Consider the following 17,244-nt stretch of genomic DNA (forward strand, 5'->3'; position numbering starts at 1 on the left):
GCATCTCAATCAAGCCTGATTAATTAAAAGCTCAATCAAGTCTAATTAATTAGCAGCTCGTCTGGATGGGAACGGCGTAGCCCCTGTCGGAAGAGGACTTCCAGTGATCAAACGGGAGAAGGGAACCGAACCGGGTTTTAACCGAAGGGTCTGTCGCCTCCTAATCACCACAAGAGCTGACGGAGTATAAACATCACACCTGCTCTCACGTCTACGCCGCCGACTTCGCCCGCGGTTCCGCCATTTTACGCTGCGCTGCGGGAGATTTACGCAAAAAGAGACTCTGAGTGGAACACAAAACGGGCGCTTCAGTAAGACGAACCCAAACCGCGAACGCCGTGGACACGAGCCAATGCCTCGGAACAGAAGCGTTTGCGGAACCCGCCTCTGGAGTCCAGCGCGGGGACACAAACAGCGCGGCGGCCCAGACTGTCAGCAGTTATTTTAATGTGCGCCGAGCACCATGAGGGGGAGTGCTCATCGATTTCAGCGCAATAAACACCGCCAAACAATTCACAGTAAAACCGCCTGCTCGGGCAAGTGCATTTAATCACATTACATAGCAAAAAATGAATATATATATATATACTGGCCTGAAAGGAAGAAGACTGGCTGTGATTGGCTGAAGAGAAGCAATTCAAAGGGTCACGCTATACCCTCCCCCCCATTGGTTCTTGCTCAGATCGTTCCGGCTCCCGGGGACTCGACTCGGCCAATGGGATCGCTCGCTCGCCCGCCCGCCCCTCCTCTAGTTCGAGGCTTCCGATTGGCCGTCCCGGGTGACGTGGAATATCCGGCCCTCCACCCGGGGCACCGTCATCACCGCCGCCGTCTTCCCGCGCGGGGTGCGCTCCATGGCTGGTGGGGGGGGAGAGAGACCGGGGGGGGAGGGGACCGGGTTCGGTCTCGGTTAAATATTCATCGCCCCGCGCACTCCGAAGCGGCCGGGCCTCCATTTGCATTCGGCTGCTAAGCGACGCTCGCGCCGCGCGGCTAGCTTTTAGCGCCACGCGTTTTTATGACCGCCGAGCGCGTGAACACAGCAGCGACAAAACAACATAATAAATAAATAAACTCTATACACATGTACTGTATAAAGGGAAAAATCCAATATTAAAATGGCTATATATTCAAAATCACCTCAAGTTAGGATCCCATTCTTAACTCGCCTGGAGTAAACTTATTAATGTTAATTCGTGCCATTATAAGTAGCTGATTTTACGTTAATTGATAACAGATGTTTTTTTTCTGGAGTGGTTGTCCAAAAGAGCACATTGCTCACGCTTTGTAAAGGACTTATGAATGCTCATACAACGCTGTTAAAGCTAAATAATTAATGAAATGCATTTCGTTCAGAGTGCCTACTCTCGAGTAATTTGTAAAAAGGGCAGGCAACACGTGCTGCAGAACAGGGGCCTGGTGTAAATGTTATATATGCTTTAATAATGTCTAACTTCATCGGTAGCTAATGAGATCTTCATACAGAAGCGGGGTCGTCTGAAGACCCTGGTCCTGGAGAGCCACAGGGTCCTCTGCTTTTTGTTTTCACCACTTCAAGGCACAAGGAACCTGGCGAGGTGAGTTAGCTGTGTAATCGGCTGCGTCAATTGGTCAATTAAAAGCTGAGTCACAGAAAACCCCCGGACCGGCGTGGCAGACCCCCCCCCCCCGGTACACAACAACGCAAGAGCACGACGAGGAGAACACAACCATCCCGCCCATCCACACGCATCGGTTAAGTGCTCGCAAAGCGGCGGCGTTGTGTTCGTGAGTCACGGCGTTCCATATGACGGAGGGGGGGGGGGGGGAGAGAGAGAGAGACAGAGAGGGGAGAGAGGGAGAGAGAGAGAGACAGGGAGTGAGAGAAAAAGAGAGAGAGTGAGAGAGAGGGAGAGAGAGGGGGGAGGGAGGGAGAAAGAGAGAGAGACAGAGAGAGAGTGAGAGTGAGAGACAGTGAGAGAGAGAGGGGGAGAGGGAGGGAGAAAGAGAGAGAGACAGAGAGTGAGAGTGAGAGAGAGGGAGAGGGAGAGGGAGAGAGATAGAGAGAGAGAGAGAGAGAGAGAGAGAGAGAGGGAGCGGGAGAGAGGGGGGGGGGGTACTCACCGGAGACCGAGGGGCTGCTGGAGGCCTTAATCAGGCTCATCCTGTGGCCCGACCGGCAGGTCTTCAGCCCGCGGATGATCTTCCCCGACTCAAAGTGGTTGATCAGGACGGTGGACAGGGTCTGGGCGTTCTCGATGTCGAACATCTTACGGCACTCCGCGAACATGGTGTAGCCGTCCTTCCCCTGCGAGGGTGGGGGGTGGGGGGGGGTTGACAGGAAGAGTGTTCAACATGACTGTGACCGTTTCCCTCAGGAGACCCAGCCCTGACCTCCATCACTCTCACGTCTACGTGACCTTTTCACACACACACACACACACACACACACACACACACGTGTTTCTGTGGCCCTCAGATACCGCTAGGGACAAAACATATCATTCCACCCGTTATTATTAGTGCACTTGTATTCATGCAGAAGCGCACTGTTGTTGTTCCTTGAGATTATAATAATAATAATAATTTTTATCATTATTATCATTATTACAGGCAATTGTTGCACACCTATCGTCATACTACATATGTGTATCATTCATCAAAATGTTCATTTTTTTGTGGTTTTAGTTGCTATGACTGTTGGTGTTCATTCTTATCATTCATTTTTTCAAACTTTTCTTTTTGCATACACAGCACATCTGTTTCAGTCACCCTGACCTTTGTTAATTGTGTGCTATTTTCTTCTTTCACTTCAAGATGAAGTTTTTTTTTTGACGGTCGTCTCCCATTTGGAAGGAAGTGGTGTTCCCTGCGTTCCCCAAAGGGACTGTGCTGTTAAAGCTCCCCCAGCTGAATCGGGGAGAACTCAGGCTAGCTCGCACGCTGTCAGGGCCTGCCTCTCTCCACCAGCTGAGTGGCTCATCCTCAGCGCTGGAGGAACAGGCTTAATGCACAGCTGCTCTCAGCAAACACGCGGAGCAGGAGCTACACCTGCACTCCCAACCTATTCCCGTCCTTATTCTGCACCTTAAACTAGCACTTATTGCCAAAATAAATCATAATAACTATTATTAAATGTAAATATTTTTATCATGTTGAAATAGTGAAATAATAATTATAATTTGATTTGACATAATTAAATCATAATTTTGTTGGACCCAAGAACCATTAAAAATTGCTGTCCATTCACTTAAGTATCAGAGGAATATGCCCTGTTGTTTAATGGCATAAGTTTGAATGTGAGTATTTATTTGAATACTAGATTCAAACACACCCCTGACCACATGTCACTCTTTGCATGGGACAGTGAGTACCTTCGTTAGGTATTCCTTCATCGCCACTAAATACTTCTTGTCCTTGTCCAGGCTTTGGCCCTGGACCTTTATGGTGTCCATGACGACCCGGTTACCGGGGCTTCCCTGCGGGTCGAACCCGAACTGCATCCCGGCAACCTGGGGGAACCTGGGGGGGGGGGGGGCGGAGACAGTCAATGCTGAAAGAAGAGGTATATTTCACTTTGGTATTAACACAAGTGATTTTGTGGAGCTCACCCCATTTTGTATAACATCAGATGTGCCTGTTGACTGTTAACTGCAGCACTGTTTGGATAAAAGCGTCTGCTAAATAAACGTAATGTAATGTAGACTGTATAGGCACTTATAAAGCACGTTGGCGTATTTTACGTGAGCGTCAGGACCCTCCGGTACCTTCCGTCCAGCGCGGGGTAGTTCCGCACCGCGTTCTCCAGCCCCTCGTACAGCTGCCTTCCGGAAGCCTCCACCACCAGCACGGGGTCCTGCATGGGCAGAATCTGCAGGAGATCGTGCATAGTGAGAGGGCCGGCGGGGTGCACGGTGTCGGACCGCAAAGTGCCTGAAATGGGGGGGGTGGGGGGGTGGGGGGGGGTCGGGGTGGTGCAGGGGAGGAGGGAATTTAGGTGAGTGAATGGGGGATAAAATAAAATAAGCCCAATATAAGACTGCGGTTTAAATAGCTCAGTGGTGCCCAATCGTGTGCCACGGAGAGAGCCGAGAGTAGGCAACACGTTTTCATTCCAACCAATCCCTGATTTCACTAATTAGCTCACTCCTCTCTGGTAGAAGGTGTGTTGCATTAATACATTTTTTAAATATATCATTGTGTTGTTTTAAAAATCAATGTATTTACAGTACATTGCAGTCTACTCTATTTCCCTAAGGGCTTACAAGCAATCCCATTGCGGGAAACCATTGGAACAAACTGCCCCTCAGATAGCGAACCTTTACCTGAGTTGAGCAGCGCTACGTCGGCGTGCGTCGCCTCCAGCATGGCGTTCGTGATGAGGTTTCCCAGGATGCACTCTTTCCGGCGCACGGTGGTGCAGCGTCCGTCTAGCTCCACCTCGATCTGGCACAGCACCTCCTCCAGCATGTGCTGTCACTCAGGAAAAACACATAAAATATGAATAATCTGCATCCCTTTATAAATGCTTATGCTACAGGCTCGGGAAAGCCAAATGTACATTTCTTGTCTTGGTTTGTCTTAACATTCTGCATCTCATTATTTGCATTGTATCGTACGTCTAGTAAATATTCATGAGGGGCGTGGCCAAGAACAATAATGTGTATAGGCTGCCCTCGGGTCCACCTCCTCATTAATATTCAAGTATCTGTGCAGGTGGTTTACTGGTCATGTGAGATGATAACTGCATTTGGCAACTCCAAGTGGGAGACAAAGGGAGTTTGTAAATAAATGGAATTAATGATTTTTAATTAATCTCGGTGTGATTTTAATCCCACGCACGGACGCGGTGGTTGAAGGCACACCTCCACGTTGTTGTTGTACCCGTCCACGATCTGTTTAATGGCGGGGTCCTCGATCAGGTGCTTCTCCACGGGCACCCTGTGCACGGCGAAGCGGAAGCCGCCGCCGCCGCCCTCCCTGCGGGACACGTCCACCTTGGACAGGTAGCGGAACTCGGAGCCGCTCTTGACGACGGGCACGCCGTTGACCTCCCGCACCCCGTACTCGTGGTCGTGCCCGCCGAGCACCAGGTCGATGCCCGCGGCCTCGGCGGCCAGCCGCACGTCGTTGTGCCAGCGCATGTGGGTCAGCGCCACCACCATCTGGGCGCCCTGCGCCCGCAGCTGGCGCGCCAGGTCCCCGGCCACCGAGACGTAGTCCACGTAGTGCAGGTTCTCCTTGTCCACCGTGCCCAGCGTGTCCAGCCACTCCTCCTCCACCAGCCCCATCAGGCCGATCTCCAGGCCGTTCCACCGCAGCACGCGGCTCACCACGCCGTGGCCCAGCGTGTCCGACGTGAAGCGGTCGTACACGTTGCTGAGGAACCACGGGAAGTCCATCTGCGCCGTCATCTCCTCCAGGTGGTCCACGCCGAAATCAAACTCATGATTGCCTTTTTTTTTTTTTGGTTGGTTGGTGGTGGTGGCATGGGGGGTTGGGGAGGTGGAATTCAAAAACAAACCAAGGAAATTACTATAATTAGTGAAGAGAGAACAAGACTTTTTTTTTTAAACCAAAAAATGGGTGGAGCAAGAAATCAGTGACTCTGTGATTTCAGCCAATCATTGTGCCTTGCTGTGCAGAGCAAAAACCTTTCGATTGGTTCAAATCAGTGACTGACAGCTTGTGGCTCCACTCTTTACAGAATTCATGAAACCTTGCTTTCTCTAGGTCACTAGTCTAGCTATGACAGCCTTTGAAAAGACATTTTTGTTTTGCCAAATTTGAGCCAGTCAAATATTACTGATAGAGTAATACTTTTGCTATTGGTCAGAATGATTATGAGAACATTGTATGTGTTTAACATACTGTATTTTAGTTGGTTTCCATCTTTTTAACAAAGTTATGAAAGTCTTAGTTTCCTAATATTGCACACAAGGATGGTAGACAATAGTATTTACCGTACACAGCACAATTCACACCCAGTTTGCTCAGGATGTCCACCATGTGCTTCCCTTTTGTAATCGTGCTCAACAAAGAAGGATTCAAACAGTCCCCACTGAACACTATCAGAGGATTCAGGTCTTGGAACTGCTTCACTGCTGTGGCAAACCTGAAACCAAAAATGTAACAGGGGAAATGTCACGTTCAGTGTATTCTGTCATCCCAAATACACAAAACGGAGAAAACCATGAACAATGTCAGCAATACCTTGGTAAATAAAAAGTACACAGTAAATAACGTTATGTGTTCAACACAAACTGCATAACCAGACTTTGACACTAATACACTTTAATAAAGTATTACACTGTTTATTATAACTATTTACTATATTAAAGGTATGCAATTTTGTCGGTATGTGCTGCTGTAGGTTTATTTAATTAATTTGATTAATCAATTTGTTTAATTAATTTAATTATCTTCCACAAATGTTTAAATCAAAAACACATAAGAGTTTTTAATGTCAGCTATTTAATGTCAAAGCACTTGCCATCCATTGCTTTTGCCAGGACATCTGAATTAATACCACATTTTTTATATCCATGGAATGTTTAATCACTGTGATAAATCCAAAAGTTGGACTGAATGTCTTATGCAAATCAAGATAAACAACAACCAAAAGTGTTTTAAAAGTGTGAACGCTTTTGTGGGCACACATTAGATTATCACAGTAGGGTTCCCCTGGATTGTGCTGAAAATATTCCTAGATAACAAATAAATAAACTGGACACAGACCAGTATTGTCTCCACATAAATTATTTGTTCCATTTTCTAATTCCACTGTTAATCCTTTACTTAATGCTAATTCGATTTCTCGCTCCAGTTGAGAATAAATATCTTATTCCGCGTTGACACCTGGGCCACACTAGTGAGCACAGTACAACCGCTTCACAAACCATAGTGCAGTTTTTTTTTTTTTAATGGCACTCATGCAGGAACTGAGAAGAGGCGCGTGATGGGAGATGAAGTCAAACGTTAAAGGATGTACAGAGTTCTGGACCCCAAATTTTTTTTATCTATTTTATCAGAGGGCCTAGATAATCTTTGAATGACATGTTGCATTTGGCTAGCCAGGGCCTTGCTGTAACAATAGTGATCAATGATCAACAACAATGATCAGTTGTTTCTCCCACTGGATAGGAAAACCATAGAGATCGCCTTTCAATTAAGCTACAGGAGTGTAGCTCGGTTGCTGCATTAAATTGCCTATCATTGGCTGGGACCTTTGAAATTAAAAACCAGGGTAATCTGCTTTCGGTTATTTTTATAATTATTTCCACAACCTTTGCAAACTACACAGCTGTTTAGTATTTGCCACCAACGTACGATAACCTTATTTTCGTGATATTTTCACACAGTTATAGCTAGCTGTCTTCTTGTTATTAAAATAGGCCTATATTAAAAATATACTGGAATCATTAGCTACATCCATTGAAGGACAAAGCCAACCAAAATAATTCAGCCAGTTGTATGCACAAAGCGAGTAACGCTATATTGTTCCAGTAGAGGTGGCATTGTAATGGGGGGAAAGGAACGCGTCCAAAACAAGGCGCTAGCGGGCTGATTAGCTAGCTGGTTAGCTGACAAGCTATCTGATAATTTGCTACCAACCTCATGAATGCAGTCATTGTGATTAATTATAATTATTATTACCCTGTGTATGTGAGTCTAATTCTTTAAATTAGTGACTAGAGTTTCATGATACAACCTTAACGTTAGACTAGCAAGGTTTCGGGGAAATACTTCCAAATTGATTCACATGATCAACTCTGTTCAAGTACAAAAACTACCTCGCTGCGCCTCCAACTGGATCTTCCGATCTCTCCTTTATCTCGTAAACGTCATTAAAATGCAGAATAGTTAGAACAATTTCGGGTTCATCACAAGACTCGGCTGATTTCATCTGACAGTGTGATTCTGCCGCCATCTTTTAAATTTGAATATTGCCAAGGATTTTTTATTGAAGCCGTAGTTTCCTTGGAGATTAGAAGTCTCGTGACTCAGCGAGTTCTTGGAACTCTTAAGACGCTTTTCAAAGGAACTGAATTCAATACAGCATTACTAACGTAATAATAACAACAACCACAATAATAATAATACGTACTATTATTATTATATGAAATAGCATTATTATTATTATTATTCTGTATTACTTTTAACTTACTGTATACCTGCTGTTAATATTAGCTATAGGCTAGTAATATGATAAGAGTGGTATATTTTAAAGATGAAATAACTTTCATTACTAATGTTCCAATGACCTACATTTAAATATAGTAGCCTAATGCAATTTGCAAGTCATATGCTGCAAAGGCCTTATTGCACAATGTAGAAAATGCAAATATGTCATCTAAGAATGACAATTCTACATCTTATAAATGTTGCCGTTTGCAGTTTGGCTATTGGTCGTTCTTTTGCATAAAAGATCCGATTACTTTCACTCTCTGACTGTGTCTCTTCCTTTCTCAAGGAAAAAAAACCAGCACCCACCCCACACTTTGCGACATTGTGCAATCTAACATTCTATTGGCACTATATTTCTAACAATCGGATCTCCGAAACAATATAATTGATGCTATTGAACATTTCATTGGGTAAACGTGTAAGCTCTCGTGGGTCCGTTTCATGGGCCGTATTAGTATTCCTGTCCTATGAGTGTGCAGTGTTGCTAGCCACGTCAGACAGCCAGCTACCGAGCGTCTCCTACCAAGGTTAGATGTATTCTCAGAAGAAGACCTTGGAAGCGAGATCGGGATTATCAATGGCAACCATTAATAGCTTTTGTTTCCCCGTTTGGCTATCTCTTTACATGTTCTGTCGAAATTAGTGTTGTTTGCACTAGTGGCACAGGCGCCGTTTGATGCTGTTGGGGGGATGATGTGATGTTGCCGTAGAGGTGTTCGCAAAACCAAGAAACATCATCGCCTGCTTGCAGTGCTTCATGGAAACTCGTAACTGCAAGAAATGGTCGCATCTGACTTCCTGTGAATCCGCCTCAGAGGTAGAAGAAGCGGCGGCGCGCGAGGGGGACATTTCAGCCGGAGTCGGTCCACTGCTGGGGTGAAGGTGACTTGCCTTGCAGTCGAAGCTATGCGGAAAGGAGTCGCGAGCACTCATCCGGCACTCCTGCGCGCTAAAGGTTGCCTGCGAAATTATCTGTTTCAGCAGTAGGAGCCACTGGGTCGCTGTCGGTGCCTCTGCCTGGCCAGATACAGAGAACAAACGATCTATCAAATAAATTTTTAAAGAAAACGTAGTTAAACTGAAGAAGAGGGAGAAGAAATACATAACCATTCCCCAACGGTTTAGGTTTTGTCAGTGGATGTGTATGCATGAGTTCTGCACCGAATGGGCGCAAGAACCGCCCCAGATCCGCCGGGAACATTTTTCAAATCGGCAAGCCCCCTACAAGGGACCCCGAGCGCAGGGCGAGTACAGAGAGCAGCCGAAAAGCCCAGCGTGCCGTGGACGACTGCAGGATGGTGGGTAAAACTGGCGACGTGACGCGGGGGTTTGTTATTTTCTCCGGGAATTGCTGGCGTACTCTCCCGCCCTTACATATTCAAATCACGTGCAGGTGTATTCTATTTAAAACCACAACAACCCTTCTAGACCTTATTGCGTGGGGTAGAATAAAACGACATGGTATTTACGCAGAAAAATCAAAATGACATGGAAGATTGATAATTGATTGATTTCCTTACATTCGAAATTGCTGTCCATACCACCCACTGCAGTTATGCGTTGGATATTTTAGTAGCTGGTATGGATACCGTGTCTAATTGCGTTTGGGGATATATGTATTCCGCAATAGATTGTGTTGCTATGTAGTAGCATGCATTGCGTGATGGACTAAGTCATCAGCTAATGTGACAGGTGCTGGCAGAAGCTTCTATGTAGGTCTGCTGTCTCATGCAGCAGAAAGTCCTTTGGTGAATTAAAAAAAATGTTCACACAGAATCTTCTTTGGGCATTAGCCATAAATGCGGACGTCCCACCAGGAGGAACGAGCTTTATCGGAAGTAAAACCTTAACATAATGGCTCTTAAAAATTAATAATTAATGTAAACATATGCGCTCATATCATCAATTATTTCGAATGCACATCGCCATTAAATGAATCAGCTGGTTAAAAAAGAGCACTGAATTTAATGCTTTCCTCACTCTATTCGTCTTGTCAGTCGATCTGCCCATCTCTCTTTTTTGATCGACGCCGCTATCCCCCTGTAAGAAAAAAAATGAAATATTGGCATAGACGCATTTCAACTCAAAGTGTTTCAAAATCTGCATCAGCGCGTTATTTTTTCGACCTGTGCTGCCATCGTTTGAATTGTCCTTGAGTGTCAGAACTTACACACTCGATGTAAAGGTAACATAGACCAAGGCAACGCGTTAACCCGTTATAATGACGTGGATAAGTATTTTTGTGGCTAACAAATGATGTGTTGCTTCTGCAGCTCAATACTGCGTTGTGTATCTCTTGCATTATCCTACTCTCCGAGAGAAAGGTCAACCACTTCACAGGTTTTTGGGGGATACATCTATGAAATGTTAAATTATTATCTTTAAAAAATCGAAGTTGATATGACAGTATGACAATGAAATACAAGTAGCGGTCGTTTTATTTTATGGTTGTATTTTATTTTAGATTGTCCAGGAGTTCAATACACTTGTGGCCCTGTATCGTGAGCTGGTCATTTCTATTGGGGAGATATCGGTCGATTGCCCTTCCCTACGAGCAGAGATGCACAAGACGCGAACCAAAGGCTGCGACATGGCTCGAGCCGCGCATCAGAATCTCTCCGTAATTTCGGGGTAAGGAACCACTGCACGTGTGTGTGTCTCTTGTGTTTGTGCGTGTGTGTGTGTTGTGCGTGTGTATGTGTCTTGTGTGTGTGTGCGTGCGTGCGTGTATGTCGTTCTGCAATTTCGTGGTAAAGAACTGCAGCGCGGGTGTGTGAATGTGTGGGTTTGTTGGGTTATGAATGGGGGAGGGAGTGTGTGTGTGTGCTGGAAGGGGGGGGGGGCTGCGGAAACTACACGGTTTTGTTTGTACATGACATTGAATCATGTGGGATATAGAATTTTAAATTCTTTTCGCTGCGTGTCAGCACTGAAATAACAGGCACCTCGACAAGTCTGACATGCAGTATAGCGTTAACTAGGAATGCGTGGATTATCATCCTTTATTCTGCAAGACACCAATCCATGTGGGATATGAGCACTGGAAAAAACACCATTACCGTTTCTTTTAATGGGAGCTGTTCATGGTGCTGATATACTGTGGCGTATGTGCAAGTGTTGTCGCAAAATTAACAATCGTTCCCCTGGGAGCGCAGAGTAGGCCGCGGCCACTGAGGGAGATGTAATTTAATTTTTCCGGTATAATTTTCAGAGGACCCATTTTCAACTCAACGGCTTTTGAACGAGCTGCGATTTCATCAAGCCGACTTGTTCGTACATGTTCTGATTAGTACGTAAATTGCGCCAGAGAAGGAAACGGTAGAAAGGTGAAAGTTTGGGGAATGGCATTTTCTGTGAGACGCTGTGATTTTTGTTTAATGGGGTTGGAATATTTTATAATCCATGTTTTCATATTTTCACAAATGTCCTCTAATGGGAAATATTCTATATCTAGCATGCATACATGTGTGCGTGTATAATGCCATTATTTCATTTCATTTTATTATTATTATTATTATTATTATTATTATTATTATTATTATTATTATTATTATGTGTGTTGGAATGACAATTGTAATTTGGTGGACAAATTAAATGCAAGAAGCATATTAATGACATCGGACCTGCACATTTTTACCTGCCCTTAGCCCTGAGCCCTGTGGCAGAGTTGCCTGTGATATAATGCAGAGGACAGGTGTTGCCTTTGCAGAAGAAAGCAAAGAGAGAGAGAGAGAGAGAGAGAGAACAGGAAAGAAAGAGGGCAAAAGCGAATGATAGAGAATGGGAGAGCAAGTGAGAAAGAGAAGAGTGTGTGATATAGAGAGAGAAAGAGCGAGAGTAAGTGACAGAGAGTGAGAGAAATGTAGAAGGGCAGTGGTCAGTGAGAGTGAACGGTCATGTGAAGCAGGTGGCTGTGTGTGATATTGACCTGAAAACCCTTAGCTAGTCGTCCCAATGTGTCCCAGTAGAATCGCAGTGTTTTCCCGGCATGGACATAGGCGTTTGGTTTCAACAGAGAAAAATGTGTGCGCATGTGTCAGTGAAAGAATAAAGAGAGGGGAAAACACAAAAAACGACAGAAATCAAAAGATCTAACAGAAGCCAGAACTGAAGGACATTTGTGACAGGTTTGTGCACAGCTCTACAGTTTTTAAAAAAATATATTTTTTAAATGTCTATTTGTAATAGTGAAATTTTATACAAAGCAATATATGAATCATACTTTCATACGACCAGTACTAGTCAGCACAGCAGTACTGAAACATTCCCGATCACCTGACACTCTGCTGGCACTTCCTGTTGGCTTGTTCCTCCTGCTTCTCCCGGCCTGTGATTGGATGGAGAGACGGACTGCGTGACCAATGACACGACGCGCAGGAGCAGTGCGGGAGGAGGGACGGTTTACCTCCTGGTGGCTGTCTGTTCCCTTCCCTTTTCTCTGGGGGCAGCTTTAACGCTGCACTCTTTTCTTTCTTCCGCGCTCCTCCTGCTAATCGGGCTGAAGCTAAGGAAGGCTGGCGGCTCGGTTAGCGCCTTGACGGGAGACCGCCAGGGAAAAGCCAGTTAATTTGTTACTATTCCTCTGCCTTTTTTCTGCCTTTTTTTAAAACCAGGTAGGTCACCTGAAACTCAGTTCTCGGGCAATGATAGATGAAAGTGGAGATGGAGTGCAATGGATTTTGCAGCCAATCAGAATCAGGGGCAAGATTATTCATATTTAAATAATTAATGAAGCCTTCATTTTAATTTATAATTTTTTTTTTGACAAGGACATAGGCTGTTAACCCTACTTAAGAAATGCCGAAGCAGACTTCACTTTGTTGAAGTAAGAAAAACTAGTGCTTCATTTCAGCAATTGGGGACACTGTGCTGTTGGAGGTGATCTCCTGAGTCAAGCTGCCTAATTGTCACCCTGGCAGCTGTCGGACTCTGCACCCCCACCCCCCACCCCCCACCCCCGCCACTGCAATCACGGCCGTCCTTGTTTCCCCACACCATCACACAGTGAGGGAGAAGTGAGCTCTCAATTTGACCTTCTTGGCAAAGAAATAAAGGTTGAGTAAAATAATAACAAAAAAGCTGGAACTTGCCCAAGGACCAAACAAAGTGAGTGACTGGAGGCTCGCCTCATTTTTAAAGGAAAACAGAAATGTCCTCCTCTGAGTTCTGCACCCCAAAATATGTGTGTGTCGTGGGGGTGGGGGTGGGGGGGGGAGGGGGGGCGTAGGGTGGCAGGAAGGCAGGAAGAGGTTTCGTTTGGGTGCATCAGGATTTTATTGATCTGTCTGCAATGGCTGTGTGCCCACAGTCCTGCCTAAAGTACTCCCTGGGTTCCACTTTTAATAGCTTATAATGCTTATGCATGCCATATATCATTTACAAAAAAATTTTTCCAGAGACCCTAAACTTAATTTAAATCCATAACTTACCTGGACACACACACAAGCACACACATGCACACACACGCGCGCACACACACACACACACACACACACACACAGAGTGAGGCGTATGCCCTTCTCACTCTCCTGGCAATCCAGGAGAGTCTAGACAAACTGAAACTTACAGGCAAAATCAATTTTAGCCATAAGGTCTCAAAAGTATATATTTTAAAAAATTAATTAGCTACAAGCAGCTGGCCGTTAGCCAGGGGACTGTGTTCAAACAAAACGTTTAAAACGTCTTAAAATTTCATCAACACGTTATTTTTAAACCAGATCGTCCCCCCGTCCGCCCCCCCCATTTTTTGGTCCATCGCAAATGTGCAAATTCAGGAGAGAGCAGATCACAAAATTAATAATAAAAAGTAACAATAATGGACAATAATCCTCTAAAAACATTTTCACTCCACAGAACAGAGCTGAGTTTAATATCTGCCAGTCTTTGTTTTTATAGGATTTTCCTCCGGCCTATCAAAAGCCAGTATCGGCTCCTGCAGAGAGACCCTGTCAGCCAATCCCGGTTGAGGAGTCACACGCCATAATCCAGCTTTGTTCAGCCACATCCTGGGGGCCAGATTCCTTTTTTTTTTTTAAATCCTGCATGCGGGCCAAACGTTTTCCGCACACTATTTATAAATGCATGAACATGGATGCATTGTGCATGTGCGTTAGCGAAGTGGACGCCTTCTTAAAATATGCACAGCTTCTTGCTTATAATTCAGTGGCTAGTGGGCGGGGTGCTAACATGATGCAGTCCACTCCGCCCCCCGCCCCCCCCCTTCCCCAGTATGACACATTTTTCTTCACCATTTCTCCGGTGCATCTCTGTCCCTTATGCCTGGGCAGCAAAGCTACTCTGCCAGAGCGAAGCCATTGTTCTCCATGCTAGTTCTGTCCTGGAAAACAGCACAGGCATTGCAGATTTTATGTATATTGTTCTTAGACATCTTGTTAATTTGCATTTGCCCCACCCCCACAACTGTGTATGGATATCAGCTTTGTGAGTACATTTATTTATGTTCAGTGGAAACGTGATAATTGTGGTCAAAAGGTTTACACCGTGAGTCCATGAAGACTGAATTTTTTTGTCAGGTTGGTATAGTAGCTGAAGGCTACTTTTACCTTCACTAAAAAGTGACCAAAACTATAGTCAAGGCTAGCAGAGGTTTTGCTCGCTGTTGAGTGACTAAACTGTGACTAATTCTAACAGATGTTTTAGTCCACCAGAGTGTGACTAAATGAAAGAATAGGTGACCGTATGAGCACCCCACAGAGACCGATGATGAGTAGGCGGGGACTATCGGGAGGTGATGTCACAGTGATGTCATGACTTCTTCCTTCCCTTTGATCTGGTATATCCACTGGTGTGGGAATGTTGTTAGCCTGGTCTGGCACTATCGCTCATGGAAATCAGATGAAGGCACTTATGTTTTTCTGTGTTTTTAGTCACTCTGGATAAGAGCGTCTGCCAAATCAATGTGAGCTGATGCCTCACCCCATCTGCAGAGACCCCTTTACGCTTCACGACAGTCCACTATTGATATTGTTCTCTCTTATTTTATTTATTTACTATTTTTATTTTCCATACTGCAACGTGAGCTCTGCAGTAATGTACATGAGCCAAGACTGTCACGTGAGGTTCAGTAAAGACAAAAGGAAGTTCCCTCATTAAATCCCGCTTCTCTCCATGTAGGGCCAGAACTCATTACGGGTTTTCACTGAATACAGGAGATTGCCATTACGAAAGACAGTGTACTTGGGGGACGTTAAAGTGGGATGTTCGCCAGGGGACGCGTGTCTATTCTGAAACACTCAGCAAGATGCAGCGGGGGGGGGGGACATGGGCTCCATTAGTGAATTCAGGCCATTTCTCAGACATTTTTAATACCCCCTTGAAATTACTGCCATTCAGATGGTGTGGGTTTTCCAACCCGGGTTCTGGTTCCGACCTGTTTGTGTGTGCCGTTCGCGATGAGCTTGGAGAGACAGAATTCTGGTCGTTCTTGAATTCCGTGACAGAACTGCTGACCAGTGTATCCGCTGACCAGTGTTCAGAAGGTGTCGGTTCTGGCCCGGTTCTGACCCAGTTCAGCTGCTGTCCAAGAGACATCATTTTTTCGCAGGTTTTTTTTTTTTTTGCTCCGCGCGACGGACGGCGTGGATCTCACACTTCCACGGACTGTTCCTCGCACGAGCTTCCATATCGCCTCTCCACGCCGCTCAGGTTTACCTCAGAAGACCCCCGTCCTCCCACACGCTCCTCTTTTCGGATGGTGCGAAATGGTGGGGGGGGGGGGGGGGGAAGCTGGGGGGGGGGGTGGTGGAAGCGTTTGAGTTCGTCCCGTGGACGTCTGTCTCAGCACTGCGTTCGAAATTTGCAGGATTATTTTCCCATCTTTTTCACTGCTGGAGGTTTTTTTTTTTCCCAGAACCTCAGTAGAGTGTGGTCAGATAAGAGGGGCCATTTTCTGCGCTGAAGGCCTTGGCGTGGCCAAGTGTAGCTGCCCTCGCGGGGCGTTTACGTTACCGGCTGCGTCGGAGGAGGAGGAGGGGGGAGAGGAGAAAACGCGGTGCTTTTTCTTTTCTCTCTTTCCTCTCCAACACGCTGGCTGACAGTAACGCTTATTGAACACTATGTCAGACTCATTAAAACGGCATCAACCCACTCAGCCTTTCCGGAAAAAACCCCCCGGAAACCGTCCCTGAGACGGAGTAGCGGCGGTGGTGAATCAGAACCTTCAGCCCAATCAGCCAGCCAATCAATCAGATGTGATTTGGCGTCACGCCCCTCGCCGTTGGAATGTGGAGGGAACGCTTTGCGGAACTGCACTGACTCCAAAGCCCCACATGAGCCCATTTTATCCCATGACCCTTTGCAAGACTCCACTCATTAGTATTTTATTTTTTTGTGTAATTATGATATTGTGCTATGGGTTTTAACCAGGTTGGGGGTGTACCTTTTATTAAGCAACATGGACTCCCCAGTTGTCTCGGTACGTGAATCAGCTATTTAAATTATGAACACTGGAACTGAAGCACCTCACAGTCCCTGCAGGTGTACTAGCTTGCAGACTGTGGTTCTGAGTGAAGCACACGCACAGTTAGCGCAGGTGTGCTAGCTTGCAGACTGTGGTTCTGAGTGAAGCACACGCACAGTTAGCGCAGGTGTGCTAGCTTGCAGACTGTGGTTCTGAGTGAAGGTTTGTGGTCCGCAGGCCGGAGGACGGTGAGATTCACCCGGAGATCTGCAGGCTCTCTCCCGCTGCCCGGCCTGAGCATCACAGCACGCCTGCCTGGGCTGCATGCACAGGAGTGTACAGCTGCACCGCACAGATGCTAAAACAGCCAAGCCTTGCACAGCTAAATACAGCACAACTAAACACAGCTAAACACAGCACAGCCCTGCACAGCTAAATACAGCCACGCCATGCACAGCTAAACACAGCACAGCCCTGCACAGCTAAACACAGCACAGCCATGCACAGCTAAACACAGCACAGCCATGCACAGATAAATACAGCCAAGCCTTGCACAGCTAAACACAGCACAGCCATGCACAGCTAAACACAGCACAACCCTGCACAGCTAAATACAGCCAAGGCATGCACAGTTAAATACAGCCAAGCCCTGCACAGCT

The 17,244-nt window shown here is 45.9% G+C and overlaps 2 protein-coding genes across 3 annotated transcripts in view; one reads left to right on the forward strand and one right to left on the reverse strand.

The window, feature by feature from the left end:
• Positions 1-459: 459 nt before the first annotated feature.
• On the reverse strand, positions 460-7,912 carry LOC135264526 (trifunctional nucleotide phosphoesterase protein YfkN-like). Of its 2 annotated transcripts, XM_064353235.1 has the most exons (8): positions 7,773-7,912; positions 5,943-6,094; positions 4,845-5,434; positions 4,305-4,452; positions 3,747-3,912; positions 3,354-3,501; positions 2,104-2,287; positions 461-858 (listed from the first exon to the last, which is right to left on the reverse strand). In XM_064353235.1, exons 1-8 carry the CDS (start codon positions 7,907-7,909, stop codon positions 749-751), a joined length of 1,635 nt encoding a protein of 544 aa, XP_064209305.1. In that variant the 5' UTR covers positions 7,910-7,912; the 3' UTR covers positions 461-748. The 2 variants fall into 2 exon arrangements, with proteins under 2 accessions (XP_064209306.1, XP_064209305.1); XM_064353236.1 differs by lacking the exon at positions 7,773-7,912 and having other exon boundaries at positions 460-858; positions 5,948-6,034.
• Positions 7,913-8,599: 687 nt separating this feature from the next.
• Positions 8,600-17,244, forward strand: part of rgs7bpa (regulator of G protein signaling 7 binding protein a) — a 12,858-nt gene continuing 4,213 nt past the window's right edge. Inside the window, exons 1-3 of the mRNA XM_064353225.1 lie at positions 8,600-9,464; positions 10,631-10,797; positions 16,823-16,858. Coding sequence (XP_064209295.1) covers positions 9,315-9,464; positions 10,631-10,797; positions 16,823-16,858 — 353 coding nt within the window. The 5' untranslated portion in view covers positions 8,600-9,314. The remainder of the gene's footprint in view (positions 9,465-10,630; positions 10,798-16,822; positions 16,859-17,244) is intronic.

This window comes from Anguilla rostrata, chromosome 10 (assembly GCF_018555375.3).
Source record: "Anguilla rostrata isolate EN2019 chromosome 10, ASM1855537v3, whole genome shotgun sequence".
Classification (NCBI taxonomy): Eukaryota; Metazoa; Chordata; class Actinopteri; order Anguilliformes; family Anguillidae; genus Anguilla; species Anguilla rostrata.

Bases quoted from the DNA above. Each gene is read 5' to 3' on its own strand.
- LOC135264526 (XM_064353235.1), bottom strand. From the start codon at position 7,909: ATGGCGGCAGAATCACACTGTCAGATGAAATCAGCCGAGTCTTGTGAT. The intron at 6,095-7,772 runs GTAGTTTTTGTA...TTTTGGTTTCAG, and splicing joins CCAGTTGGAGGCGCAGCGAG to GTTTGCCACAGCAGTGAAGC. The intron at 859-2,103 runs GTGAGTACCCCC...CCCCCCCACCAG, and splicing joins CAGCAGCCCCTCGGTCTCCG to CCATGGAGCGCACCCCGCGC.